The sequence below is a fragment of the Ovis canadensis genome, chromosome 21 (genome assembly GCF_042477335.2).
Source record: "Ovis canadensis isolate MfBH-ARS-UI-01 breed Bighorn chromosome 21, ARS-UI_OviCan_v2, whole genome shotgun sequence".
In the NCBI taxonomy this organism is placed as follows: domain Eukaryota; kingdom Metazoa; phylum Chordata; class Mammalia; order Artiodactyla; family Bovidae; genus Ovis; species Ovis canadensis.
Window position 1 is genome coordinate 33,275,231 of NC_091265.1, and position 27,311 is coordinate 33,302,541.

At 41.0% G+C, this 27,311-nt stretch overlaps 1 protein-coding gene and 1 long non-coding RNA gene across 4 annotated transcripts in view; one reads left to right on the forward strand and one right to left on the reverse strand.

Annotated features, from left to right (window-relative positions):
- Nucleotides 1–1,051: 1,051 nt before the first annotated feature.
- On the reverse strand, nucleotides 1,052–3,700 carry LOC138426420 (uncharacterized). Its single transcript, XR_011251640.1, has 2 exons — nucleotides 2,917–3,700; nucleotides 1,052–2,677 (listed from the first exon to the last, which is right to left on the reverse strand). It is a non-coding gene; the product is annotated as an uncharacterized lncRNA (long non-coding RNA).
- Nucleotides 3,641–27,311, forward strand: part of NARS2 (asparaginyl-tRNA synthetase 2, mitochondrial) — a 131,361-nt gene continuing 107,690 nt past the window's right edge. For 2 of the 3 annotated variants that reach the window (XM_069564958.1, XM_069564961.1), the window contains exons 1-5: nucleotides 3,641–4,197; nucleotides 8,691–8,800; nucleotides 9,161–9,281; nucleotides 15,012–15,152; nucleotides 21,654–21,734. In XM_069564958.1, coding sequence (XP_069421059.1) covers nucleotides 4,057–4,197; nucleotides 8,691–8,800; nucleotides 9,161–9,281; nucleotides 15,012–15,152; nucleotides 21,654–21,734 — 594 coding nt within the window. In that variant the 5' untranslated portion in view covers nucleotides 3,641–4,056. The remainder of the gene's footprint in view (nucleotides 4,198–8,690; nucleotides 8,801–9,160; nucleotides 9,282–15,011; nucleotides 15,153–21,653; nucleotides 21,735–27,311) is intronic. The other variant, XM_069564959.1, reaches the window with a different exon arrangement.

The following is a 27,311-nucleotide window of genomic DNA, read 5'->3' on the forward strand; positions in this document are numbered from 1 at the left end:
AGGGCTTTATTCAACTCTGCAAATACCTTCATCAACAACAATCATATGTGATGCCTCTTCATGATCTGATGACATCTAACAATTCTAAGATGGACTGGTATAACACACTGTACCTTAACTATGGACATAATGTGACTTTAAATTTTGATTATCTCAACTTGGTTTAGTGACTATTTTGCCTTATATCTGGAATTATATAATGGGATTTGTTTCTGTCTAAAAGTTTTTAGGTTACAAATGATTGTTCATGCCCCTACAATTTCTGTAGCCTCCTCCAACTATTACCTGGAGCCCCTGGATCAGAGACCCTCAGTATGAGGGTAAGGAGAATGTGTTGCCTCAACAATTTAGAGTCTGTGCCCCAAGCCAGCAGGAAGTAGCTACAGAATGAAAGCAAGCCCCCTTTCCCTCAGCAACCATATTCTCCTAAAAGAAAAAGAGGGGAATGAGAGAGTTAATTCTTAGGTCAGTTGATAAGGAGTCCAGGGCCCTCAAGGAGGAGAAAGGGACAAATGTGTTCTTTCTGTGTTGCTTTGTCTTAGTCACATAAGACACTTTTTTCTTAAACTCGGAGTTGTTATGACAACAGTGTTCAAGACTAACTTTAAGCCCAGAGCTAATGATCACACAACAGAACAACTCATTTTGCTCAAGGGTATGTTTTTCCTTAACCTCTGTACTAATGATTATATGACAACGATGTATTTGTATATGTGTGTGTGTATATATATACACACTTATATTTGGAATCAAAAACTATGTCTATATTTTGGTTCTACATATAAGTGAGATCATATGGTATTTGTCTTCCCCTGTATGACTTACTTCGCTTAACATAATCCCTTCAAAGTTGATGTGTGTTGTCGCAAATGGCAGGGTTTCCTTTCTTATGATTGAATAATATTCCATTGTATGTGTATACATATGTATGTGTAAATGTGTCTGTGTGTGTGTGTGCCATACTTTCTTTATTCATCTCTTGATGGTCGCTTAGGTTACTCCCGTGTCTTGACTGTTATAAATAATGCTTCAGTAAACATGGGAATTCAGATATCTTTTCAAGTTAATGTCTTTGTTACCTGCAGATAAATATCCAGAAGTAGAATTGCTAAATCATACACTAGTTCTATTTATAATTTTCAAGAAATCTTTATGCTGTTCTACATAGTAGATACAACAATTTACATTCCCACCAACAGTACACAAGGGTTTCCTTTTCTCCACATTCTTACCAGCACTTGTTAATTCTTATTCTTTGATAATAGCCATAATAACAGGTATGAGATGATATCTCACTGTGGTTTTGATTTGCATTTCCCTGATGATTAGTGATATTGTACCTGGTGGCCATGTGGATGTCTTCTTTGGACATTATTTCTTTCATTGGAAATAAGTGGTGCTAGGAAAACTGGACACCTACTGTAAAACAATGAGATTTGAACATACCTTACACCATATACAAAATAAAATAAAAATGGATTAAAGACCTAAATATAAGACCTGAAACTGGAAAGAGTTCTCCTAGAAGAGAACATAGGTGGAACACTGACATAAACCAGCATAGTCCAAACATAATCCAAATACCATATTATTTTTGGATCTGTCTCCTAAGGAAAAGAAAGAAAGTCAAAAAATAAGTGAGGTATAATTAAAAGCTTAATGAGGAGACCATTGACAAAATGAAAAGACACGCTATGGACTAGGAGAAAATATTTGTAAATAATATGACCAACAAGGGATTAATATCCAAAATATATCAACAGTTCATACTACTCAATACAAAAAATTCGGTAAGAAATGGGCAGAAGACCTGAATAGACTTTTTGAAATAAGACATAGAAATGGCTAACAGGCACATAAAAAGATGCTCAGCATCACTAATTATTAGAGAAATACAAATAAAAACAGCAGTGAGATATCAGCTCACACATGTCAGAATGGCTATCATCAAAATGTCAACAAACATCTTTTCATGTGTTTGTTAGCCATCTGTATGTCTTCTTTGGAGAAATGTCTGTTTAGTTCTTTGGACCATTTTTTGATTCAGTCATTTATTTTTCTGGTATTGAGCTGCATGAGCTGCTTGCATATTTTTGAGACTAATTCTTTGTCAGTTGCTTCGTTTGCTATTATTTTCTCCCATTCTGAAGACTGTCTTTTCACCTTGCTTATCAGTTCAGTTCAGTCGCTCAGCCCTGTCCAACTCTTTGAGACCTCATGAACTGCAGCACACCAGGCCTCCCTGTCCATCACCAACTCCCAGAGTTCACTCAAACTCATGTCCATCGAGTCAGTGATGCCATCCAGCCATCTCATCCTCTGTCGTCCCCTTCTCCTCCTGCCCCCAATCGCTCCCAGCATCAGAGTCTTTTCAAATGAGTCAACTCTTCGCATGAGGTGGCCAAAGTACTGGAGTTTCTTTCAGCTTTAGCATCATTCCTTCCAAAGAAATCCCAGGGCTGATCTCCTTTAGAAATGGACTGGTTGGATTTCCTTGCAGTCCAAGGGACTCTCAAGAGTCTTCTCCAACACCACAGTTCAAAAGCATCAATTCTTTGGCGCTCAGCTACGATATCGTCACGCTAATCCTCTCAACATTTCAAGTCTTCTGGTCGCTTTCTTTCTCCATCAGTCACTCCTTCTCTTTCACTTTGTGTTCCTAAGCATCAGCTGGAAGCTTTATTTTTAAAAAAAAATAAAATCAGTGTTTCACTTAGTTTGAGTAAGACGTCTTTTTTTTTTTTTAATTACTTAATTTACGGATTTAGCTGCGCTGGGTCTTAGTTGCCGCTGGCGACTGTGCAGCATCGTTAGTTGCTGCATGCGGGATCTAATTTCCTGAGCAGGGATGAACCTGAGCCTCCTGGCTTGGGCGCATGGAGTCTTAACCGCTAGACCACCAGGGAAGCTCCTCACCTGGAAGCTTTAGAAACGAAGACTGTCAGACGTCAGCCTAGGTAGGTTACCTGCTGCTGCTGCTGCTGCTGCTGCTGCTGCTAAGGTGCTTCAGTCGTGTCCTATCTGTGCGACCCTAGAGACGGCAGCCCACCAGGCTCCCCCGTCCCTGGGATTCTCCAGGCAAGAACACTGGAGTGGGTTGCCATTTCCTTCTCCAATGCATGAAAGTGAAAAGTGAAAGTGAAGACGCTCAGTCGTGTCTGACTCTTCGCGACCCCATGGACTGCAGCCTACCGAGCTCCTCAGCCCATAGGATTTTTCAGGCAAGAGTACTGGAGTGGGTTGCCATTGCCTTCTCCAGTAGGTTACCTGCTGCTGCTGCTGCTAAGTCGCTTCAGTCGTGTCCGACTCTGTGCGACCCCATAGACGGCAGTCCACCAGGCTCCGCCCTCCCTGGGATCCGCCAGGCAAGAACGCTGGAGTGGGTTGCCATTTCCTTCTCCAAAGCATGAAAGTGAAAAGTGAAAGTGAAGTCGCTCAGTCGTGTCTGACTCTTCGCGACCCCAGGGACTGCAGCCTACCAGGCTCCTCCGCCCATATGATTTTCCAGGCAAGAGAACTGGAGTGGGGTGCCATTGCCTTCTCCGGTCGGTTACTTAGTTCCTTGCTAATCTCTACAACCCTTGGATCTTAGCTCCGCCCACCTCAGCTCCTGACCCCGCCCCTTCCTCCGCCCCAGCGCCTCTTTAAACGGAGTCGTAAGCACGCATGCTCCCTCGGAACCTCCTCGTAGCGTGGTGACGTGAACGTTTGCGTGGTGACGTTCGGGCGACCGCGGCACGTGTTTCAGCCCGCGCTCGGGGCGTGGGTTTAGAAGCTGAGGGAGTCTTATAAGGTGTTCCCCGCGCCCACAGGGAGTGCTTTCTCTTCGCCGTTCGCCGCTGAATGAGCGGTCTCCGTTCCGCCCTTTCGGGAAGCAGAGTTCCTGTGGAGACCGAACGGAGGCCCGTGAAGGGGAAGAAAGCCCGCGGGGGCCTCTGGAGCGCTGGAGTGTAGGGCTGCGGCCCGGAAGAGGGGAGGAGAGAGGGTCCCCGCCTGCAGAGCCCGCTCGCGCTGGCCTCAGGGCTGGTCCCGAGGAGGGCCTGGGGCGGCCGCGCGATGTTCGGGGCGCGGTGCCTGCTCCGAGCCCTGCGCTCCTGCTCCTCAGCTCCCTGCCCGAGGCACAGACCTGCAGCCAGAGTGAGCGTGCGGGGCGCTCTGGGGGTCCAGAGCGCGAACGGGGAGCGCGTTAAGGTCCAGGTCAGTGAGTCGGCAGGGGGCGGGTTTGTCTTCGTTGATGGATGTGGCGCATCCGCCTCTAAGCTTGTCCTGCTCACCCACTTCTCAGCTTGTCGGTGGACAGAACGACCGGCGGGGAAAGTTAGAAAATACAGGCGAGCGTGTGTCCACGTTTTTCTCCTTTCCTTGGTTACCGTTACTTTTCGGAAAACTGTTTCAGTGCCTGAAAAGTGCTGTAAGTTTCCTTTCATGACGCAGGGTGTTGTTAATCATAGAGAAAAATGAACGAACCTCTTTTCATTTGTCCCTCATGCCGTGTGTTCACAGTGACAACGCTCCTGAGTGCAGGAACTGTCTGTTACCCGTCTTGGCATTCACACATGGTTGGCAGTAAACGTTTGGTCAACCAAACCATACCGTTTATTCAACTTTTAACTACCTCAGGGCTTCGCATATAACTGTGTTTAGTAAATTAGGTGGAGAAGGCAGTGGCAACCCACCCCAGTGTTCATGCCTGGAGAAACCCATGGACAGAGGAGCCTGGTGGGCTGCAGTCCATTGGGACCCCCACCCACACTGAATTAGGACACACACACACTGAGTTAGGAAGACAAATGCAGTGTAGGAGAAGCCCATGGACAGAAGAGCCTGGTGGGCTGCAGTCCATCGCCCTGCCCCTCCACACACACACACACCGAATTGGAACAAATGGAGTGTAAGGAGTGTACAGCTTGGAGAATTCCATGGACAGAGGAGCCTGGCGGGCTGCAGTCCATGGGGACACACACACACGGTTTGACTTATTAGGTTGCTGTAACACTCATACAGCAGTTATTTATGTTGTCCTCACATATCCATGATTTCTAGTTGTGTGACCAGTTTCCCCCTCTCTGTGTTTCTTTGGTTTTCATGGGTTTCTTTGATACAAATCAAAACATTTTCTTGCATTCATCTGTTAATTCAGCATACATTAATGATACCTTCTGTGTGGTAGTCTACAGAGGAGGAAGAACAGAACCTACTCCCTAGGTTAGCAGGCTTCAGTTTTAGTGCTGTACAGTCTAATTTGGGGGCTTCCCAGGTGGCTTAGTGTTAAGGCAGGAGAGGAGGATTGGATCTGTGGATAGGGGAAGATCCGGTTGAGAAGGAGATGGCAGCCCACACCAGTATTCTTGCCAGGGAAATCCCATGGGCAGAGGAGCCTGACTGGCTACAGTCCTTGTGGTCGTGAAGAGTCCGGCAGGACTTAGTGACTAAATAACGGCAAAAACAGTCTAATCTAGAAGCATCTGAATTGAGTGGTAATGTAGTTGTAAAATACACACCAATTTTGAAGAGCAAAAAAAAATGCACAGTAGCTGAGTATTTTTTATATTGATTACGTGTTGATATATATTTTGGATTCAATGAAATATACTGTTGAAATTAATTTTAGTCATTTCTTTTTACTTTTCACATAACCAGTAAAACATGTAAAATTACATATTTTACTTTGGCTCACTTTGTATTGTATACAGCCCTGGTCTGATGGCTAAGACAAGAAATTATAACAATATGATAAGTATTGGCTGTATTTCTATAGAAAACTTTGGGAAGACAGAGGGAAGTTTTTAAGAGTGTGAGGCAGTCAAAGAAGACTTCTTGCATGAGGTGACATTTCAGCTGAATCCTGAAGGATGTGTTCCTGGGTAGAGGAAGGGGGAATGGGGTGGAAAGAGCATTTCAGAAGAATTTATTGCTTAAAATTGTGACCTTTGAACTAAGAACTATATTTGAATTCCAGCTCTACTACTTGATAACTTTGAGTATTTAACAAGGTTATCCTAATTTCTCTGAATAGGTTTCTTCATCCCTAACATGATAATGTATTTCGCCACCCTGCTTATTTAACTTATATGCAGAGTACATCGTGAGAAATGCTGGGCTGGAAGAAGCACAAGCTGGAATCAAGATTGCCGGGAGAAATGTCAAAAACCTCAGATATGCAGATGACACCACCCTTATGGCAGAAAGTGAAGAGGAACTAAAAAGCCTGATGAAAGTGAAAGAGGAGAGTGAAAAAGTTGGCTTGAAGCTCAACATTCAGAAAACTAAGATCATCGCATCCAGTCCCATCACTTCATGGCAAATAGATGGGGAAACAGTGGCTGACTTTATTTTTCTGGACTCCAAAATCACTGTGGATGGTGATTGCAGCCATAAAATTAAAAGACAGTTACTCCTTGGAAGGAAAGTTATGACCAATCTAGACAACATGTTAAGAAGCAGAGACGTTACTTTGCCAACAAATGTCTGTCTAGTTGAGGCTATGGTTTTTCTAGTAGTCGTGTGGATGTGAGAGTTGGACTGTGAAGAAAGCTTAGCGCCAAAGAATTGATGCTTTTGAACTGTGGTGTTGGAGAAGACTCTTGAGAGTCCCTTGGACTGCAAGGAGATCCAACTAGTCCATCCTAAAGGAGATCAGTCCTGGGTGTTCATTGGAGGGACTGATGTTGAGGCTGAAGCTCCAATACTTTGCCCACCTGATGCAGAGAGCTGACTCATTTGAAAAGACCCTGATGCTGGGAAAGATTGAGGGCAGGAGGAGAAGGGGACGACAGAGGATGCAAGAGTTGGATGGCTCCACTGACACAATGGACATGGGTTTGGGTGGACTCGGAGTTGGTGATGGACAGGGAAGCCTGGCGTGCTGCGGTTCATGGGGTTGGAAAGAGTTGGACATGACTGGGCAACTGAACTGAACATAATACTCACTTTCATTAAGTTCTTGTGAGGATTAAGTAGATAAATATTTTTAAAGAGCAAAATGGAGTATAGCAGTTTGACAGAGCTGTGGTCAAGCTGCCTGCATTTAAATCTCTCCACTTGGTAGCTTGTTAATTATGGGCATGTTGCTATGTGCTCTTAACCTCAGTTTCCTCTTAAAAGAGTGGAGATAATGGTAGTCCTTATTTCACAGAGTGAAGTAGAACAGAAGCACATTAAACAGTGTTGCATAAATGTTAACATTTACTAACAAGTGAAAAGCAAGACTGTGGTGCTTTGGAAATTACTGTTGATTGGCCTTGCTCCAAGTTATGAAGGGCCTTGTGCATGAGACTGAAGTAATTTACCTTTTTTCAGTATAGCCCTGGAGAAAGATCAAGGGCTTTCTGGTAGACTTGAGTTCAAATTCAGTCTTTATCCTTTACTGGCAGTGTGACCTTATGCAAGTTATTTAACTTCTCTGAGCCTCAGTTCTTCACTTGTAAGATGTGACTAATAAAAACCCATAAAGCTGTTGTGAGGAGTAGATTGAGACAGTATATGAAGAAGGTAGTAAAATGCCTGTCACGTAGTAGGTGTTCAGTACATGATAATATTCTTCCACTGAAAAATACTTGTGGGTTTTCTACTGTGTCCTTGACAATAGCCTTCAAGGCAACTACAAACGTGGTTGCTAAACCCCCAAAAGATGGACATGCAAATAAGTAATAGAAGGGCTTGAATAACAGTGTCTACAGGGTGTGCTGAGGATACAAAGAAAGCCACGGTGTATACAATTTCTAAGTAGGAGCATACCACTTTCCCCAAGTTTAATAGCCAATCATAGTTTCCCAGTGTTTAAATGGTTAATCAGACACTATCAGTTCTTTCATAATTGTTGAAAGACTGCTAGAATATTCTCAACTTCTGTGCTAGTTAAATGTAAGTTGGTTGTCTTCTCTTAGAGAGCTGTTTTTACTGTTACTGGTCTACTTGAAGACATCTCCATTTGTACTCATACATTCTTGTTGTGTTGTTTAGTGTCTAAGTTGTGTCTGACTCTTGTGACCCCATGGACGGTAGCCCACCAAGCTCCTCTGTCCATGGGATTCTCCAGGCAGGAATACTGGATTTCCTTCTCCAGGAGATCTTCTCCACCCAGAGATCGAACCCACATCTCCTGCATTGGCAGATGGATTCTTTGCCACTAAGCCACCAGGGAAGCCCTCATACATACTTATCACTTAAATTCAGAGTGTCTCTGAAAGTTTATGTTTTACTTAGTATGTGTTCATACTAAGTTTCTTGAGAACTCTTTTTGTGTGATACTTTGGAAAAAAATAAAAATCCCATGAAGACCTTTCTAGTCTGTACGTAATCTCTCTGGGAATTTGATACAAAAGGAAAAAGGAACCAAGATATGTGCCCTGTTGTGTAGGGGAGGGGTTAGGGGCAGGAAGAAAACCTGGAATATTAGGGGATTGGTTATGTGAATTAGGCTCATGAACCTAATGGGATTTGGGGCATCTATTCAAAATGGTGAGCTTTATTAATGAAACAGCAGTGGAATGCCAAAGCTATATTTCACTATGATAAGGACCATATAAAATTATATATGCATGTGGATGAGCTATTATAAAAGCAATTGATTTGTTCAGCCAGGGTTATGAGGATTTTTTTCATTATTCACTTAGTCTTCTGTGTGTATATATAATGAAAATATTAAAAGTTTATGTTTTAAACTCAGGTTTAGAAATATTTCTCATCAGGGATGGATTCGTTCAATCCGCTCCCAGAAGGAAGTCCTGTTCCTGCACGTAAATGATGGGTCATCTTTGGAAAGCCTTCAGGTTGTAGCAGATTCAAGCTTTGACAGTAGGTGAGGTTTTTGTTTTAAGAATACTTTGGGTTTTGTTTGTTTGTTTTTTCATCTCCTCTGTTCCTCATTTCTATCATCCAGGTGTTCATATTGCCCCTCAGTGATCTTTCTAAGGAGATCTGCTTTTCATAGCATTGATGCTCAAGTCCAAATGCGTAGAATCAAGGTTGTTTTCTTTAACATTTTTATATGACAATATCCCCTACCTATCCTTTGCTTCTTTCTTAACTACATGTAGTTCTTAACCCAATTAAGGGTAAACTTCTATCATTAAATACTTTAGTGTTTTGATAGCAAGATTTGTATTAATATGAGGGCTACTTGTAAGATCCTGTTTATGTTGGTTTTTCATTACTGTAGAGAACTGGCTTTTGGGAGTTCCGTGGAAGTTCAAGGACAGTTGGTAAAAAGTCCATCCAAAAAGCAAAATGTGGAACTGAAGGCAGAAAAAATTGAAGTTGTTGGCAATTGTGATGCCAAGGTATGTTTTATAACACTTCTACGGAGGCTGTTTTTAAAATGGCTTAATTTAAAACTAGCAGTGTTTTATGTGTAACGTTAGGAAGATGGCACTTGGATCATTTCGATCATGACTTCCTAGATAATTGAAACAGACTATAGACTAAGGAATGTGGAAAGAGTAGCAGAAAGTACTCATGTAAATGGTTGAGTCTTAGGAGTAGGAGCTAAGTGATACTACTCCGTGCATCTCTGTGGTGCCTTTCACTGTTGAAATTTGCCACTTTTTCAAGCATGCCTAGTCAGCTACAATGACAAAGACATACCAGGGCAAACAGTTCTTAGGAATGCTGTGCCTTGAAATGACTTTTCCATCATCTAGAACTGTATCATCCAGCGCAGTAGCCACTAGTTACCTGTGGCTATTTAATATTAAATGATTCAAAATTAAATAAAAAATTGCCTTCCTTAGTGGCATTAGCCACATTTCAAGTGCTCAGTAGTCACATGCACCTAGTGGCCTCTGTCCTGCATTGCACAGATACAGAACATTTCTATTTATCACGGGAAATACTACTGGACAGTGCTAGAGTGTGGTCATGTTTGGGCGGAACAAAGATAAATGCTACATTAAGGCATGTTTATTCTTGTTTTTGGAACACTCTCCTGTTAGTGTGTGTGTGAGCTCAGTCACATCTGATTCTTTGTGACTCCATGAACTGTAGCCCGCCAGACTGCTCTGTCCATTGGATTTTCCAGGCAAGAATACTGTAGTGTTAAAAAAAAAAAGAATACTGGAGTGGTGGTAGCTTTTTATTTATAGATTGATAAAGAGGTTATAAACTCTTGAGAATCCCTTGGACAGTAAGGAAATGAAACCAGTCAATCCCAAAGGAAATCAACCCCAGATATTCATTGGAAGGACTGATGGTAAAGCTCTAATATTTTGGCCACCTGATGCAAAGAGCAGACTCATTGGAAAAGACTCTGATGCTGGGAAAGATTGAAGGCAGGAGGAGCAGGAGGCAACAGAGGATGAGATAGTTGGATGGCATCACCGACTCAATGGACATGAGTTTGAGCAAACTCTGGGAGATGGTGATGGACAGGGAAGCCTGGCTGCTACAGTTCATGGGGTCACAAAGAGTTGGACATGACTTAACAACTGAACAGCAACAAAGAGGTCAGAGGGGATAATTTCATAGATTATCAATCCATTTTCTAATTGGAGGAAATGAAGCCCAACCAGGCACAATAACTTGCATTAGGTCATGTTGTGGCATAGCTGAAGTTTATGTCCTAGCCATTTGACTCCCCTGTGGTTTATCTGTACTCATCTTCAAATATTTACTGAACAAAAAGTGAGGAAATACAGGGAAATAGCATTATTTTAGCTCATTTTTAGTTCTTTTGGATAACTGGAAGAAACAAAAACAAAGAAATAAAATAGGCAATTAAAAAAAATGTCTTTGAACAATATTCTTAGAAGTTCTAATTGACATTTAAAATTAAGAATCAGATATGAAGGTGTCTGAAAAATAGACTGTGAAAATAATTTGAAACTCAGAAGAATGAAAATGGTAACCATTACTATTTTTGCTTTTTAGAGAGGTTTCATTATTAAAAATTTGCCCTGTGTTTTACTTTTTGTAAATTATTTTCCCTTGGTGAGTATTGATGCCTTCCCCTATTCTTTCCCCTCATTTCAGTGTCATTTGTAAGTATTCACACATTAGGGAACTCTGAGCCTGCTAGCAGTCCCCAGATTCTTGTTAATTTGACCATATTGTCACTTTCGTAGGTATGGGACCTATTTCTATACGTCACAATTTAGTGTGTGCACAGGCCTAAAAGGAATCGATAACTCTAAAATAGGCTACCATTACTGGAGTGTGAAGTCAATTGGGCCTTAAGAATCATTACTATAAGCAGAGGTGGTGGAGGTGATGGAATTCCAGCTGAGATTTTCACATCCTAAAAGATGGTGCTGTTAAAGTGCTATACTCAGTCTGGCAGCAAATTCGGAAAACCCAGCAGTGGGCACAGGACTGGAAAAGGTCAGTTTTCATTCCAATCCCAAAGAAGGGCAATACCAAAAAATGTTCAAACTACCCCACCATTTGCACTCATTTCACATGCTAGCAAGGAACTATTCAAAATCCTTCAAACGAGGCTTAAATAGTATGTGAACTGGGGACTTCCAGATGTACAACCTAGATTTAGAAAAGGCAGAGGAACCAGAGATCAAATTGGCAACATCTGTTGGATCATAGAAAAAGCAAGAAAATTCCAGAAAGCATCTGCTTCATTGACTACATTTTGACTGTGTGGATCACAACAGACTGGAAAATTTTTCAAGAGATGGGAATCCCAGACCACCTTTCGTGCCTCCTGAAAGGTGTATGCAGGTCAAGAAGCAACAGTTAGAACTGCTATGAAACAACAGACTGGTTCCAAATTGGGAAAGGAATACATCAAGGCTGAATATTGTCTCCCTGCTTATTTAACCTATATGCAGAGTACATCATGTGAAATACCAGGTTGGATCAATCACTCACTGGAATCAAGACTGCTGGAAGAAATATCAATAACCTCAGATAGGCAGATGACACCACCCTTATGGCAGAAAGCAAAGAACTAAGGAGCCTCTTGAATGAAGGTGAAAGAAGAGAGTGAAAAAGCTGGCTTAAAACTCAGCTTTCAAAAGACGAAGACCAAAGTATCCAGTCCCATCACTCCATGCCAAATAGGTGGGGAAACAATGGAAACAGTGAGAGGCTTTATTTTCTTGGGCCGCAAAATCACTACAGATGGTGACTGCAGCCATGAAATTAAAAGACACTTGCTCTTTGGAAGGAAAGCTATGACAAGCCTAGACAGTGTATTAAAAAGCAGAGGTATCACTTTGCTGACAAAGGTGCAAGGAAAAACTATGGTTTTTCCAGTAGTCATGTAGGGATGGTGAGAGTTGGACCATAAAGAAGACTGAGTGCCAAAGAACTGATGCTTTTGAACTGTGGTGGGCGAAGACTCTTGAGAGTCCCTTGGACAGCGAGGAGATCAAACCAGTCAATCCTAAAAGAAATCAATCCTGAATATTCATTAAAAGGACTGATGCTGAAACTCCAATACTTTGGCCACCTGATGTGAAGAGCTGACTCATTGGAAAAGACCCTGATGCTGGGGAAGATAGAGGGAAGGAAAAGGGGGTGACAGAGGATGAGATGGTTGGATGGCATCACTGATAATGGACATGATTTTGAGCAAACTCTGGGAGATAGTGAAGGACAGGGAAGCCTGGCATGCTGCAGTCCATGGGGTTGCAAAGAGTTGGGCACGACTGAGCAACAGTAGCTCTTTACTTCACTTCTCTGTTAGCTTTCTTATTGAAACTGTTTTTGGTCATATAGTTTTTAGGAAAGATTTTCTAGGTAGGGTCAACATTTCCTTTTTTTTTTTTATGAATGTATACTTCCCTAGATGACAGAAAGCTGTTGACCCTCCCCTGTGTTCTGAAACAGCAGCACATGTTGATAAATGGTGATAAGTAGTGCTAATAGATCATGAGTTTTTGTGAACTTTCAAGATGCTATGGTGATTTTAAAATTGAGTACCAGCTGTGTGTATACCACTGTAGAAAATGCAATCTTTAATATCTACAATATTCTAAACTGTGTGCCCAACAGTGGAGTGTTTTGCATTTGCTCAGTCGTGGCCAACTCTTCACAACCCTGTGGACTGTAGCCTGCCAGCCTCCTCTGTCTGTGGAATTTTCCAGGCTAGAATACTCGAGTGGGTTGCTATTTCCTTCTCTAGGAGTGTTGTGCATGATCATATCCTAATCTCTGTTTGTAAATAGTGATTGATAGCTAATGGATAGAAGTTTGGTAAGTAACATATTAGCTGTCTGATAATAAGTAATTTTGTCCAAAATCCCAAAGCTAGTACGAAGTCGAGCTGGATTCAAACCCATATCTCTGATTTCACTCCCTTGTACTAATGTGTTAGAATTCATGTGGACCATATTCAGTTATGTTAAAAAAACGAGAAGGAAAGCATCTTCAGTTCAGTTCAGTCACTCAGTTGTATCTGACTCTTTGCGACCCCATGTATCGCAGCACGCCAGGCCTCCCTGTCCATCACCAACTCCCGGAGTTCACTCAGACTCATGTCCATCGAGTCAGTGATGCCATCCAGCCATCTCATCCTCTGTCGTCCTCTTCTCCTTCTGCCCCCAGTCCCTCTCAGCATGAGAGTCTTTTCCAATGAGTCAACTCTTCGTATGAGGTGGCCAAAGTACTGGAGTTTCAGCTTTAGCATCATTCCTTCCAAAGAAATCCCAGGGCTGATCTCCTTCAGAATGGACTGGTTGGATCTCCCTGCAGTCCAAGGGACTCTCAAGAGTCTCTCCGACACCACAGTTCAAAACATCAATTCTTTAGCACTCAGCTTTCTTCACAGTCCAACTCTCACATCCATACATGACCAACTGGAAAAACCAAAGCCTTGACTACACGGACCTTTGTTGGCAAAGTAATGTCTCTGCTTTTGAATATGCTATCTAGGTTGGTGATAACTTTCCTTCCAAGGAGTAAGCATTTTTTAATTTCATGGCTGCAGTCACCATCTGCAGTGATTTTCGAGTCCCAAAATATAAAGTCTGACCCTGTTTCCACTGTTTCCCCGTCTATTTCCCATGAAGTGATGGGACCAAATGCCATGATCTTCGTTTTCTGAATGTTGAGCTTTAAGCCAGCTTTTTCACTCTCCTCTTTCACTTTCATCAAGAGGCTTTTGAGTTCCTCTTCACTTTCTGCCATAAGGGTGATGTCATCTGCATATCTGAGGTTATTGATATTTCTCCTGGCAATCTTGATTCCAGCTTGTGCTTCTTCCAGCCCAGTGTTTCTCATGATGTACTCTGCATAGAAGTTAAATAAGCAGGGTGACAATATGCAGCCTGACATCCTCCTTTTCTTATTTGGAACCAGTCTGTTGTTCCATGTCCAGTTCTAACTGTTGCTTCCGGACCTGCATATAGGTTTCTCAAGAGGCAAGTCAGGTGGTCTGCTATGCCCATCTCTTGAAGAATCTTCCACAGTTTATTGTGATCCACACAGTCAAAGGCTTTGGCATAGTCAATCAAGCAGAAATAGATGTTTTTCTGGAACTCTCTTCCTTTTTCCATGATCCAGTGGATGTTGGCAATTTGATCTCTGGTTCCTTTTCCTTTTCTAAAACCAGCTTAAACATGTGGAAGATCACGGTTCACATATTGCTGAAGCCTGGCTTGGAGAATGTTGAGCAGTACTTTACTAGCGTGTGAGATGAGTGCAATTGTGCGGTAGTTTGAGCATTCTTTGGCATTGCCTTTCTTTGGGATTGGAACAAAAACTGACCTTTTCTAGTCCTGTGGCCACTGCTGAGTTTTCCAAATTTACTGGCATATTGAGGACAGCACTTTCACAGCATCATCTTTCAGGATTTGAAATAGCTCAACTGGAATTCCATCACCTCCACTAGCTTTGTAGTGATGCTTTCTAAGGCCCACTTGACTTCACATTCCAGGATGTCTGGCTCTAGGTGAGTGATCACACCATTGTGATTATCTGGGTCGTGAAGATCTTTTTTGTATAGTTCTGTGTATTCTTGGTTTTATACTAAAACACTGCTATTTAACAAAGGCCCTGTAAACTGATTTTATAAAGCAGTATCTTTGTTAGCTTCTCACTTGTTTCTCCTGTTGTTTCAGGCTTTCCCTGTTAAATATAAAGAGAGGCATCCTCTGGAATATCTGAGACAATATCCTCACCTCAGGTGTAGGACTAATGTTCTGGGTTCTGTACTGAGGGTTCGCAGTGAAGCCACAGCAGCTATCCATTCTTTCTTTAAGGTAAGGAGCTTTGCTTCTCCATGTTCATTCTGGTGAAGAAATTGAATAATTGTTTAACACTGGCGTAGTATCCTGAAAAGTCTTCTGGTTATTTATTCCAAACATGCTTTATTATGTGGTACTTTTTTCTTTGAGTGATCTAAAATTTTCTGTTTATCACTAACTTTGAGCAACTTGATTAATATGTGCCTTGGCACAGCTTTTTAATGCTTCTTGTGTCTGGAGTTCATTGAATTTCTTTTCTAGTACATTTCAGTTTTCACTAGGTTTTTCAGTCATTTTTCATCACATATTTTTTATGTTACCTCTCTCCTTTGGGGACTTCAGTTACCTGTGTATATTTGGCCACATGATGATATTCCCATAGCTCACTCATGTTCTTTTTTTTTTTTTTTTAAATCTTCTTTTCCCCCAGTGTGTTTCTTTTGGATAGTTTCTTTTACTGTGTCTTTTTTGTTTTTTTGCTCACTGACCTTTTCTTCTGCAATGCCTGATTTGTTGTTGTTTCTGTTCAGTGCATTTTCCACCCCATACATTATAGGTTTCATAAGTGGTTGATTTGGGCCTTCTTTTTTTTTCAGATCATTAATTTAATTTTTTTAAATATATTTTTTACTTGAAGGATAATTGCTTTACAGAATTTTGTTGTTTTCTGTCAAACCTCAACATGAATAAGCCATAGGTATACATATATCCCCCCCCTTTTGAACCTCCCTCCCATCTCCCTCCCCATTCTACCCCTCTAGGTTGATAGACAACCCTGTTTGAATTTCCTGAGCCATATAGCAAATTCCCATTGGCTCTCCATTTTACATATGGTAATGTAAGTTTCCACGTTACTCTTGCCACACGTCTCACCCTCTCCTCCCCTCTCCCCATGTCCATAAGTCTGTTCTCTATGTCCGTTTCTCCTTTGCTGCCTGTAAATAAGTTCTTCCATACCATGTTGCTAGATTCCGTATATATGTCTTAGAATATGATATTTGTCTTTCTCTTTCAGACTGACTTCATTCTGTGTAATAGGTTCTAGGTTCATCCACCTCATTAGAACTGATTCACTTTTTTTTGGCTAAGTAATATTCCGTTGTGTATATGTACCACAACTTATCTATTCATCTGTTGATGGACATCTAGGTTCCTTCCATGTTCTAGCTATTGTAAATAGTGCTACAGTGAACAATGGGATACATGTATCTTTTTCAGTTTTGGTTTCCTCAAGGTATATGCCTAGAAGTGGGATTGATGGGTCATATGGTAGTTTTTTTTCCTAGTTTTTAAGGAATCTCAATACCATCTTCCATAGTGGCTGTATCAGTTTACATTCTCACCAACAGCACAAGAGCATTTTCTTTTCTCCACACCCTCTCCAGCATTTATTGTTTTTAGACTTTTTGATGATGGCCACTCTGACCAGTAGAGGTGATATCTCATTGTGGTTTTGATTTGCATTTCTCTAATATTGAGCAATGTTAAGCATGTTTTCATGTGTTTGTTAGCCATCTGTATGTCTTCTTTGGAGAAATCAGGGATTTTAGTTTTTTAGGTCTTCCATGTCTCTACTAACTTTTTTGAACATATTCAGCAGTTTTAGTTAAAACTATGTACGGTTTTCATAGCTGTTTAGTAACCATTTTTATGTCCTAACATGTCAGTCAGTTATGAGTCACTTTTAATTGATTAGTCTCTTCATTAGAGATGATGTTTTCCTGCTTCTTCTTATACCTGCTAATCTTTGATTAGTTTCCAGACCTTGTGGATTTTATCTTGCTGGCTGCTGGATATTTAGAAAGCTTCTTATGTTCTGTTCTGGTATGTAGTTAAGTTACTGGAAGGATCTTGCTTTTATGATTTGTATGCTCCCTGGTAGTCTAGTGGTTAGGATTCGGCACTCACTGCTGCAGCCCAGGGTCTATTCCCAATCAGGGAAGCCTTTTTTCTGGGCTTCCCTGGTGGCTCAGATGGTAGAGAATCTGCCTGCAATGCAGGAGACCTGGGTTTGACTCCTGGGTCGGGAAGATCCCCTGGAGAAGAAATGGCAACCCATTCCAGTATTTTTGCCTGGAGAATTCCATGGACAGTGGAGCCTGGTGGGCTGCAGTCCATGGGGTCACAGAGTCGGACACGACTGAGTGACTTGACACTTTGACTTTCAGGTAAATCCGAAGCAGTGCTCAGTCTAGGTCTGTTATTCCCACTACTGAGGCAAAGCCTTCCTGAGGAGTCTACCTAGTACCTTGTGAATCACAAGATCTTCCAACCTGACTGTGGGAATAGGCACTGTTTCCTCTAATCATTTTGGATGGTCCTCACATGCGTGAGCTGATCTTTCCTCCACTTGATCAATACTGGTCCACACTCCAGGGTGACTCTCTGTGCGTCTCTGGAGTTGTTGCATACCTCTCTGCTCTCTGGGACTCGGTCCTGTCAATTCCTGCCATTTTGGCCTCAGACTCTCAGCTCTGTCTCTTCAACTCAGGAAATCTGCTGAGCTCTGCTTTATTTATTCCTGCTTCCTGTTGTCATCTGGGAAATCTTAAAGCAATAAGCTGGGCTGCTGGAGGGGTTCACTATGTTTGTTTCCTGTCTCTCAGGGTGCACTCTCCTTTGTTGTCTGATGTTCAGTGTCTTGAAAACTGCCGTTCCATGTGGTTTGCTTGTGGATTCTTTTGTTTTGTTTTTTGGTTGTTTCAGACAGGAGGGTAAATCTAGTTCCTGTTTCTCCATCTTGGTCATAGAGATTTTATGTACAGTAAGCACTAATTTTAAAGGATTATTGATGATCAAGTAGGTTGATCTAATGACTAAAGACATGTATCTCATTTAGCTTTGCTTTTCAGCCATTTATTCCCAACCCAGGAAAGCCACAGTGGAATGTAGTTGGTCAGTTGATGAGACCCTCCTCCCATGTGGTGGATGGAAGGGCTCCAAAGGCAAGAGTGAGCCAATAGATAAAGTTCAGCATTATTCCATGTAGTTTTGGAACTCTTCCTAAGGCACTTCTCCACATCCAGCTCATTTGGGAAGATTGTCTGACCGCATACCCTTCCCTTGGACAGCATCCAACTTCATGCATGTGCAGCCCTGCTATAGAGCACTAGAAAATTCTCGATCTCTGCAGAGCTCCTTAAGAGAGAATTTCTGGTGTGACAGCTAAAGAACAGCATGGCTTTAACGCATAAGAATAAACAAAGGAAAATAAATCACATTACCCGTTATGGTTTAAAGAGGTGCATTTTCATATACTGTCATAAGCTTTCTCACACAGCTCCCATGTGGCTTTTCAGTAATGCTTGAACTATACAAACAGAAAATTTGTTCAGGTGTAGAAGTATTTTCCCCCATTTGTCTTCAGCTATTGGTCAGTGCCCCTGCTTCAATTCTGAAAGTTTTATGGATTTCTGGCCACTAGGTGGTGGTATTGGCAGTCCATTAACAAGTGGGCTTTTCCTAATTCATGCATTTCACTTGTTTTTTTAAACACATTTGTTTATTATCTGAAGTTTTTACAGATAAACTATTTTTACATGAGAGAATAAACTATAAAACTCTGAGATCAAAGAATCAGCAAAGAAAAATTTAAAAAACATTTTGTGCTGTGCTTAGTCGCTCAGTTGTGTCTGATCTTTGTGATCCCATGGACTGTAGGTTGCCGGGCTCCTCTGTCCATAGGATTCTCCAGGCAAGAATACTGGAGTGGGTTGCCATGCCCTCCTCCAGGGAATCTTCCCAACCCAGGGATCTTTTAGGTGGTTAAAAATAATGGATTTTTGCAGTGTTAGACATGTTTATAAAGATAGGCACTTTTGAATCTTAAAAATTCACTTTTTAATTGTAATTGTAAGGCCCTAGAAAACATAATCTTGATATTCCCCTTTTAAGAAGTTACCCACTTGTGTATGAGTGTTATAGGACATACTAAATTATAGTTATATATTATTCTGTACTGGGTGCTGTTTCTATGTTTGTTACTTTAGGCTCCTGAAAAGATGTTAATACATTTGCCCTTTCTTGGTGAGTTGAGTTTCTTCCTCTGAGTATCAGATTGTTTCCTTCTCAGCATGGCAGTGCCTCAAAGCCTGTCACAGTGGGGAGTGTTCTTTGACGCTGGGTTAAATGACCCTGGACTGCTGTGTCTCTGAGTTCCCGTGACTGCTTTTTATGGGTGTGTTTCTGGGTTTTGTTTGGTTGGTTGGCCTCCCCCTGCTGTCACTGGTTGCCAGGGGTGCGCCTGCGGCCGGCAGTTGCTGTCCTGTTTCTTTTCTGTTGAGTCTGATTAAATAATGATACTTGTTTTTTGTGTGTTAAAAACAGTCCATGAGTCTTTGAGTAATACATATGGGCCTTAGTACACAAATTTTTAATTTTCAGGTACTCATTGTTTTATCATATCTGATTGTAGAAATATGTATCTGTCCAAATACTTAGATATTTAGAGGTGGTGAGTGAGATCTAAATAATTGGGCCACTATTTTTGCCCCCTTTTCTGGCATTTGTATCTCTCGTTAGGAACCCCTTTGCTATGGGATGGGATAAGTACTTGACATCGGAACCCCATTGGAGGCAGCCACTGACAGTACCCTTGCTATTTATTTTCCTACTTTGCTGTTCACTTTCTCATTTTTGGACTTTGTTCTCACCTTTGTTATTCCTTTGTACCTTCTTTATAACTTTTGGTGGTAATGTTATAGTCTTAGATATGATAGGCCTTGCTAGCACTGTTTAGACTTAAAAAGCTGGTGACGCCTTTTGGGAGGTTTAGCGTTATTTGAGTAATTTTTATTTTTTTAAATCCCATCCAGTTATTTCCATACGATTTACAGCATTGTTTCTCGAAGCAGTTGACCAGTTCTAACTCTGGCAATTACATTCAGCCGTTAAATTTTCTCCTCCCTTTCCCCTCCCTCTGGCCACCCTCATTTCCTTTGGATTTTTCACTTCCTTTCTTTGTTTACTGCACTCATGCTCATAGTTGCCTGCATTCATGTGGAATAAATGATTCATGTCCATAATTCTTGGCTCCTGGGAGATAAAAGTTTAATGCAGTCATGTTATTGATTCTGTTTCATTTGTTCTCTATAATGTGCTCTCTGCAGCACTTCTCCGAATGTTGTTCCCAGATTAAGTACATATTTGAATACTTCTAAGACTCCTAATTTATAGCTTGAAAATGTAATCACTCTACCTCATAAGGCAAGTACTTGGCTGGATGCTTTGTATCCTAGCCACAATACTTGAATTCAGTCTTATTAGGAAGGAAGGGGCAAATATGGGAGGCCCCTGGTAGTGCACTGACTTATTTTACATTCCGCCCGTGACCGGCAGAATGTAGCAGAGATTAGATGTGTATATGAGTTTCCCCAGTGGCTCAGCTATAAAGAATCTGTGTGCAGTGCAGGAGATGGCCGGTTTGATCTCTGCGTCAGGAAGATTCCCTGGAGGAGGGTGTGGCAACCCACTCCAGTATTCTTGCTGGGAAAATTCCATGGACAGATGAGCCTGGAGGGCTACAGTCTAAGGGATTGCAAAGAGTTGGACACCACTGAAGTGACTGAGCACACAGGCAGATGTTTATATATATGAATTTATTATGTTGGTTTCAAGAGCAAAATGTGTCTATTAAACACATATTCTTCTGCCTTTGCAACATAAATTCACTATAGCTGCTCCCACCCCTACCTTGCAACATTTATGCTGATTGTAACCTTTTATCTACATCCATAGTCAAAATGAAAGTATAACTTTGAAGTTGCTGGGTTATTTCAGTTTTACTAGTAACAGCTTTTGTGGTTCACTAATGGAGATAGTCTCAGACTTCAGAGTGGAAGAATCGCTTGGGTGCTTTAAGGTTTGCTGCGCAGAATCTTCCTTGCTGCTCAGAATCTTCCTGTCGCCGCCACGTGCAGTACACTGTGCTAGCAGTTTAGTGGCAGACTTCCTAAGTAATATTTCTGCCTGTCTTGCTCTTTGTTTCTTCAGTCCCTGGTTCCCAATTTTTTTCCTTTTTATAGTTGTTACAATTTCTTATCCCAAAATAATTGAACTTAATATTGATCACTTTGTATTCCCGTAGTAATGTGGGCAACATCATGGTGCATTAGCCTGAGTGAGTGAGTGTGTGGTAAATCACTACCAGTATGTTGGAGAAGCGAGAAGAAGAAATGGCACCAAAGAGACAGCCTGAGCACCCAGGTTCCAGTTGCAGCTCTGACACTGACTAGTTGTGTGACTTTGGCCTCTCATTAAATTTCTCTGGGCCTCAGTTCCTTATCTTGTAAGTGAGGAGGTTGGACTAGATATTGTCTAAGTTAGTTTGGATTTATTAATTTTTTTGTGCATAATAAACATTCCATTTGATATTTCAGTAGTTTTAGTTGTGTGATTAAGGAGAAATTTGATGTGACATTCTCTTAGTGCTATTTTAATCATATAAAAAGGTGTATATTCTTGGAACTATTTCACAGACAGATGTACTGAGACAAGTGGTTTCTCTCTTTCTTCCAGGACAGTGGCTTTGTGCATATTCATACTCCAGTAATCACATCCAATGACTGTGAGGGGGCTGGAGAACTTTTCCAAGTTGAAGTAAGTTGTGCATCCCACTTTGGAGGATATATTGCTTGCTAATATTTTTCATTTGAGAGTTGATTTAAATTTAATGAGAGTTATATGGATAGACCATGACCAGAACCTGAAGGTTTATTGATAATAATCCTTAAAAAAACATACATAGGAAATTCATACTTCTTTAATTTTCTGTGCAACCAGCTATATTATTTACATTATGATTTAAAGAAGTTAATTTTTATTTATTTTTTAATGGAAGGATAATTGCTTTACAGAACTTTGTTGTTTTCTATCAAACCTCAATGTAAATCAGCCATAGGTATACATATGTCCCCTCCCTCTTGAACTTCCCTCCCGTTTCTTTTCCCATCCCACCCCTCTAGGTTGATACACAGCCCGTTTGAGTTCCCTGAGACCTACAGCACATTCCCATTGTCTGTTTTACATACAGTAATGTCAGTTTCCATGTTACTCTCTCCATACGTCTCACCCTCTCCTCCCCTCTCCCTGTGTCCCTAAGTCTATTCTCTATGTCTTTTTCTCCATTGCTGCCCTCCAAATAAATTCTTTGGTACCATCTTCTAGATTCCATATTTATGCATGCATTCATGTACGATATTTATCTTTCTTTTTCTGACTTACTTCATCCTGTGTAATCGCTCTAGGTTCATCCACTTCATTAGAACTGATTCACTTTTTTTGGCTGAGTAATATTCCATTGTGTATATTTACCACAGCTTTATCCATTCATCGGTCGATGGACATCTAGGTTGCTTCCATGTTCTCACTATTATAAATAGTGCTGCAGTGAACAATGGGATACATGTGTCTTTTTCTATTTTGGTTTCCTCGGGGTATATGCCTAGGAGTGGGATTGCTCGCTCATATGGTGGTTTTAGTCCTAGTTTTTAAGGAATCTCAATACCGTCTTCCATAGTGGCTGTATCAATTTGCATTCCCACCAACAGTGCAAGAGGGTTCCCTTTTCTCTACACCCTCCCCAGCATTTATTATTCGTAGACTTTTTAGTGATGGCCATTCTGACCAGTGTGAAGTGGTACCTTCACTGTAGTTTTGATTTGCATTCTTCTAATAATGAGGGATGTTGAGCATCTTTTCATGTATGTGTTAGCCATGTGTATGTCTTTGGAGAAATGAATGTTTCGGTCTTTTTCCCATTTTTTGATTCAGTTGGTTGTTTTTCTGGTGTTGAGTTGTATGAGCTGCTTATCTATTTTGGAAGTTAATCTTTTGTCAGTTGTTTCAGTTACTATTACTGTCTCCCATTCTGAGGGCTGTCTTTTCACCTTGTTTATAGTTTCCTTTGCTGTGTAAAAACTTTTAAGTTTAATTAGGTCCCACTTGTTTACTTTTGTTTTTATTTCCATTATTCTAGCAAGTGGGTCATAGAGGATCTTACTTTGATTTATGTCATTGAGTGTTCTGCCTAGGTTTTCCTCTAAAAGTTATATATTTTCTGGTCTTACATTTAGGTCTTTAATCCATTTTGAGTTTATCTTTGTGTATGGTGTTAGGAAGTGTTCTAATTTCATTCTTTTACATGTAGCTGTCCAGTTTTCTTCCCAGCACCACTTATTGAAGAGGTTGTCTTTGCCTCATTGTATGTTCTTGCCTCCTTTGTGAAAGGAGTGGAATTTTAATTTACTACTCTATTTGCCTTTTTGATAACTGTGAAGTGATAAGCTAGAGAAATTTGAAGAAATTAATAAAAATTCCAAGATATCTTTTATACAGATTCAAGCCCCAGTTAACATTTTTGGGTATAATTCTTATTTTAAGGGATAAACTAAAATAGAAAAGTATGCATGTGAATATTTTCTCTTTTCAGAGTCTTTAGAAAATGTATTTTTCAGAAAAATGATTTAGTCTCTATACCTCGTGAAGGCTTTTATTTCAGTCCTTTGTTCAGCAATTATTTTTTGAGCTCCTTCTATGGGCCAGGCATTGTTAGCCCGCACTTGTTGCAGGAAATTTAAAAGTTACCAGTTTTTCTTACTTGTAGGCACTTGAAAGCCTTTCACTTGCCAGTTAGACAGCCTGTTTAAAATCATTGGCCAGTTAGTGTAACAGCATACAAAGAGAAATATATGTTGTTGACTGGTGCTTTTTGTATTTATTCACTGATTTCTATGTCTCTGAGGGAAGTCAAAATTCTTTATACATTTGGGTGATTCCATCAAATGACAGGGCCTGTGTAAAACTACTCTCTGTGGTTCAGTATGTTCTGACTCTTGGTAATGATGCTTTCTCCTGATGTAATCGAACAGTGTATTCACTACAAGAAGTTGTCCTGACATGAGGGGACATAGGTACACCTATGGCTGATTCATGTTGATGTTTGACAGAAAACAACAAAATTGTGTAAAGCATTTATCCTTAAATTAAAAAATAAATAAAATTTTTAAAAGGAGTTTTTTACAAGTATGAAGGGAATTATTAGGCCCAAATTAAATAAAAAATATTTGAGTAGCAAACTTAAATAAGATAAATTTGGAGCTAAGTGCTTTACTACCAGAGAAATCCTCCAGGCAAGTCTAAATGATTAGAACATGTGTGTTTTGGACTCTAACCAACACAAGGCAAGTATAAATATATAGAAAGGGGAAAATGAATTTCTGAAGCTTAATAAATGAGAGGGCTTCCCTGGTGGCTCAGTGGTAAAGAATCCACCTGCCACTGTAGGAGACTCACATTTGATCCTGGGTCAGGAAGATTCTCTGGAGAAGGAAATGGCAACCCACTCCAGTATCCTTGCCTGGGAAATCCCATGGACAGAGGACCCTGGCGTACTACAGTCCATGGGCTCACAGAGAGTCAGACACAACCAAGTGACTAAACAGCAGTAAAACAAATAAGGGTTCTGTGTTCATAGTTCTTCAGGGCCATGCTGAGGAATTTTAGATAGTGGAATTAGCTTTGTTTATTCAGAGTGTGAGAAAGAGATGATATAAAGATGTTGTCACAGTTCTGGTTGGTAAAGCAGGTGAGTTTGCAGGATTTGATAGAGAAAGGAGTACGCATTTCATTCACTTTTTTTTTAAAGAATTGTTATTTATTTTTGGCTGCACTGCACCTGCATTGCTGTGTGGACCTCTCTCCAGCTGGATCGAGCGGGGGCTGCTCTCCAGCTGGATCAAGCGGGGGCTGCTCTCCAGCTGGGTCAAGCGGGGGCTGCCCTCCAGCTGGGTCAAGCGGGGGCTGCCCTCTGGCTGGGTCAAGCGGGGGCTGCCCTCTGGCTGGGTCAAGCGGGGGCTGCTCTCCAGTGGCAGTGTGTGGGCTTGTGCAGTGGCTTCCCTTGGTGCAGAGCCTGGGCTCTAGAGCACTCGGGCTTCAGTAGTTGCAACATGTAGGCTCAGTAGTTGCACCTCGTGGGCTCTAGAGCATGGGCTTCGTAGTTGTGGCACACAGGCTCAGTTGTCCTTGGCATGTGGGAGCTGCCCGGACCAGGGTGTGAACCCATGTCCCTTGCATTGGCAGGTGGGTTCTTAACCACTGGGCAACCAGAGAGGCTCTCTTCGTTCACTCTTGATGCTGCTTATCCTACAACAGTCCCTGGTTGTACACTTTTTTCCTCTTTGTCTTAGAGCCCTAGTTGAGTTCTCACAATTACGTTTGATCCTCATGATTCTGCAGTGAGTAGTTTATCTCTGAGAAGATAAAAGAAATTAAAAGCATGAATTAGAGATTCTGGCAAAATGTAAACATTGATAGGAAGTAAGGTGGAACTGCTTTATGTATATATTTGAAGTTACAGTGTTACCAGTTTTAAGTGGTATGTATGAAATCTAGAGGATAAGTAGGATCATGAGAACTGACTTGATCAGAAACATCTTCAAAATAAGTATGTAAATTAACTGTACTGTTTGTGTGTGTGTGTGTGTGTGAATTGCTCAGTTGTGTCCAACTTTTTGTGACCCCATGGTCTGTCCATGGAATTCTGTAGGTGAGAATACTGGGGTGGGTTGTCAGTCCCTTCTCCAGGGAATCTTCCTGACCCAGGGATCAAACCTAGGTCTCTTGCATGGCAGGCATATTCTTTACCATCTGCGCTTACCAGGGAAGCCCCCTCTACTGTACACTAGGGAGAGTATTTTAGGTAGGGGAACAGTGTGAGCAGAGTCAAGCAGTTGAAATAAGTGTGGGGGTTTTCACTGGGCTCTGGATGGAAGATTAGAAGATTTATATTGGTGAATCATACAGAATAAAGGTAGGGTGTAGGATACTGTTCCATGGTTTTCAGTACAGTGGCAGAGCTATGCAGCCATCCTCACAGTTTACTTTTAGAGCATTACATCACCCCGTATTGAAACTTACTACCTACCCATTAGCAGTCCCTTCTCGTTCCCACCCCAAGCTCTAGGTAACCACTCAACCACTCTGTATAGATTTGTCTCTTCTGGAGTATTTCATATAAATGCAGTCATACTACATATGGCCTTTGTGTCTCGTTTTTTTCATTTAGCACAAAGTTTTAGAGGTTCATACATGTAGCATGCAACAGTACTTGATTCCTTTTTGTACCTGACTAGTATTCTGTTGTCAGAGAAGGCAATGGCAACCCACTCCAGTACTCTTGCCTGGAAAATCGCATGGATGGAGGAGCCTGCTAGGCTGTAGTCCATGGGGTCGCTACTAGTCAGACACGACTGAGTGACTTCAGTTTCACTTTTCACTTTCATGCATTGGAGAAAGAAATGGCAACCCACTCCAGTGTTCTTCCCTGGAGAATCCCAGGGACAGGGGAGCCTGGTGGGCTGCTGTCTATGGGGTCGCACAGAGTCGGACATGACTGAAGCGACTTAGCAGCAGCAGCAGTATTCTCTTGTATAGATGTCTAGTGTTTTATATATCCATTTAGGCATTGATGGATATTTGAATTATTTCTACCTTTTGGCTATTATGACTAATGCTACTGTGAACACTTGTGAAAACATTTGGATATTATTTCTCTTGGGTGGAATTGCTGGATCACATGGTAGCTTTATGTTTAATATTTTGAGGGACCACCAAACCATTTTGCAAAGTGACTGTGTCATTTTACATTCCCAGCAGCAGTGTATGAAGGTTCCAGTTTCTCCTGAGTATAGCCAACATTTATTATTGCTCTTCTTCTTGTTTTTTTATTATAGCAATACCAGACAGTGTGAAGTGGTATTTCACTGTGGATTTTCTGTTTGCCTTTTTCTTTTGATAAGATATAATTTATTTATATGTGATTCATATTTAAGCTTTTAATTACAGTTCTATGCCAAAATGTGGTAGATGAATAATCACATATTGTGAAATTAAATTAGGCTGAGAAAATCTTGGAGTAATACATTACATAATAGGAACAGTATTCAGGTCTAGCATTTATACATTTAAATACTTTTAAAAGTGAAGAATAAATTGAAAGTCTATTAAATGGAACCTGTGAAGTGTGTAGTTTTATATCTGAATCTTATACTGTGGGAACTCTCATACTGTGTACTGAAGTTTGGCATTAGATTGTTTTGCTTTTATTGTTATTGTGGGTATTTACTTAATATAAACTATATTACTGTAACCATTTTTAATGAACTGTTCATACCATAT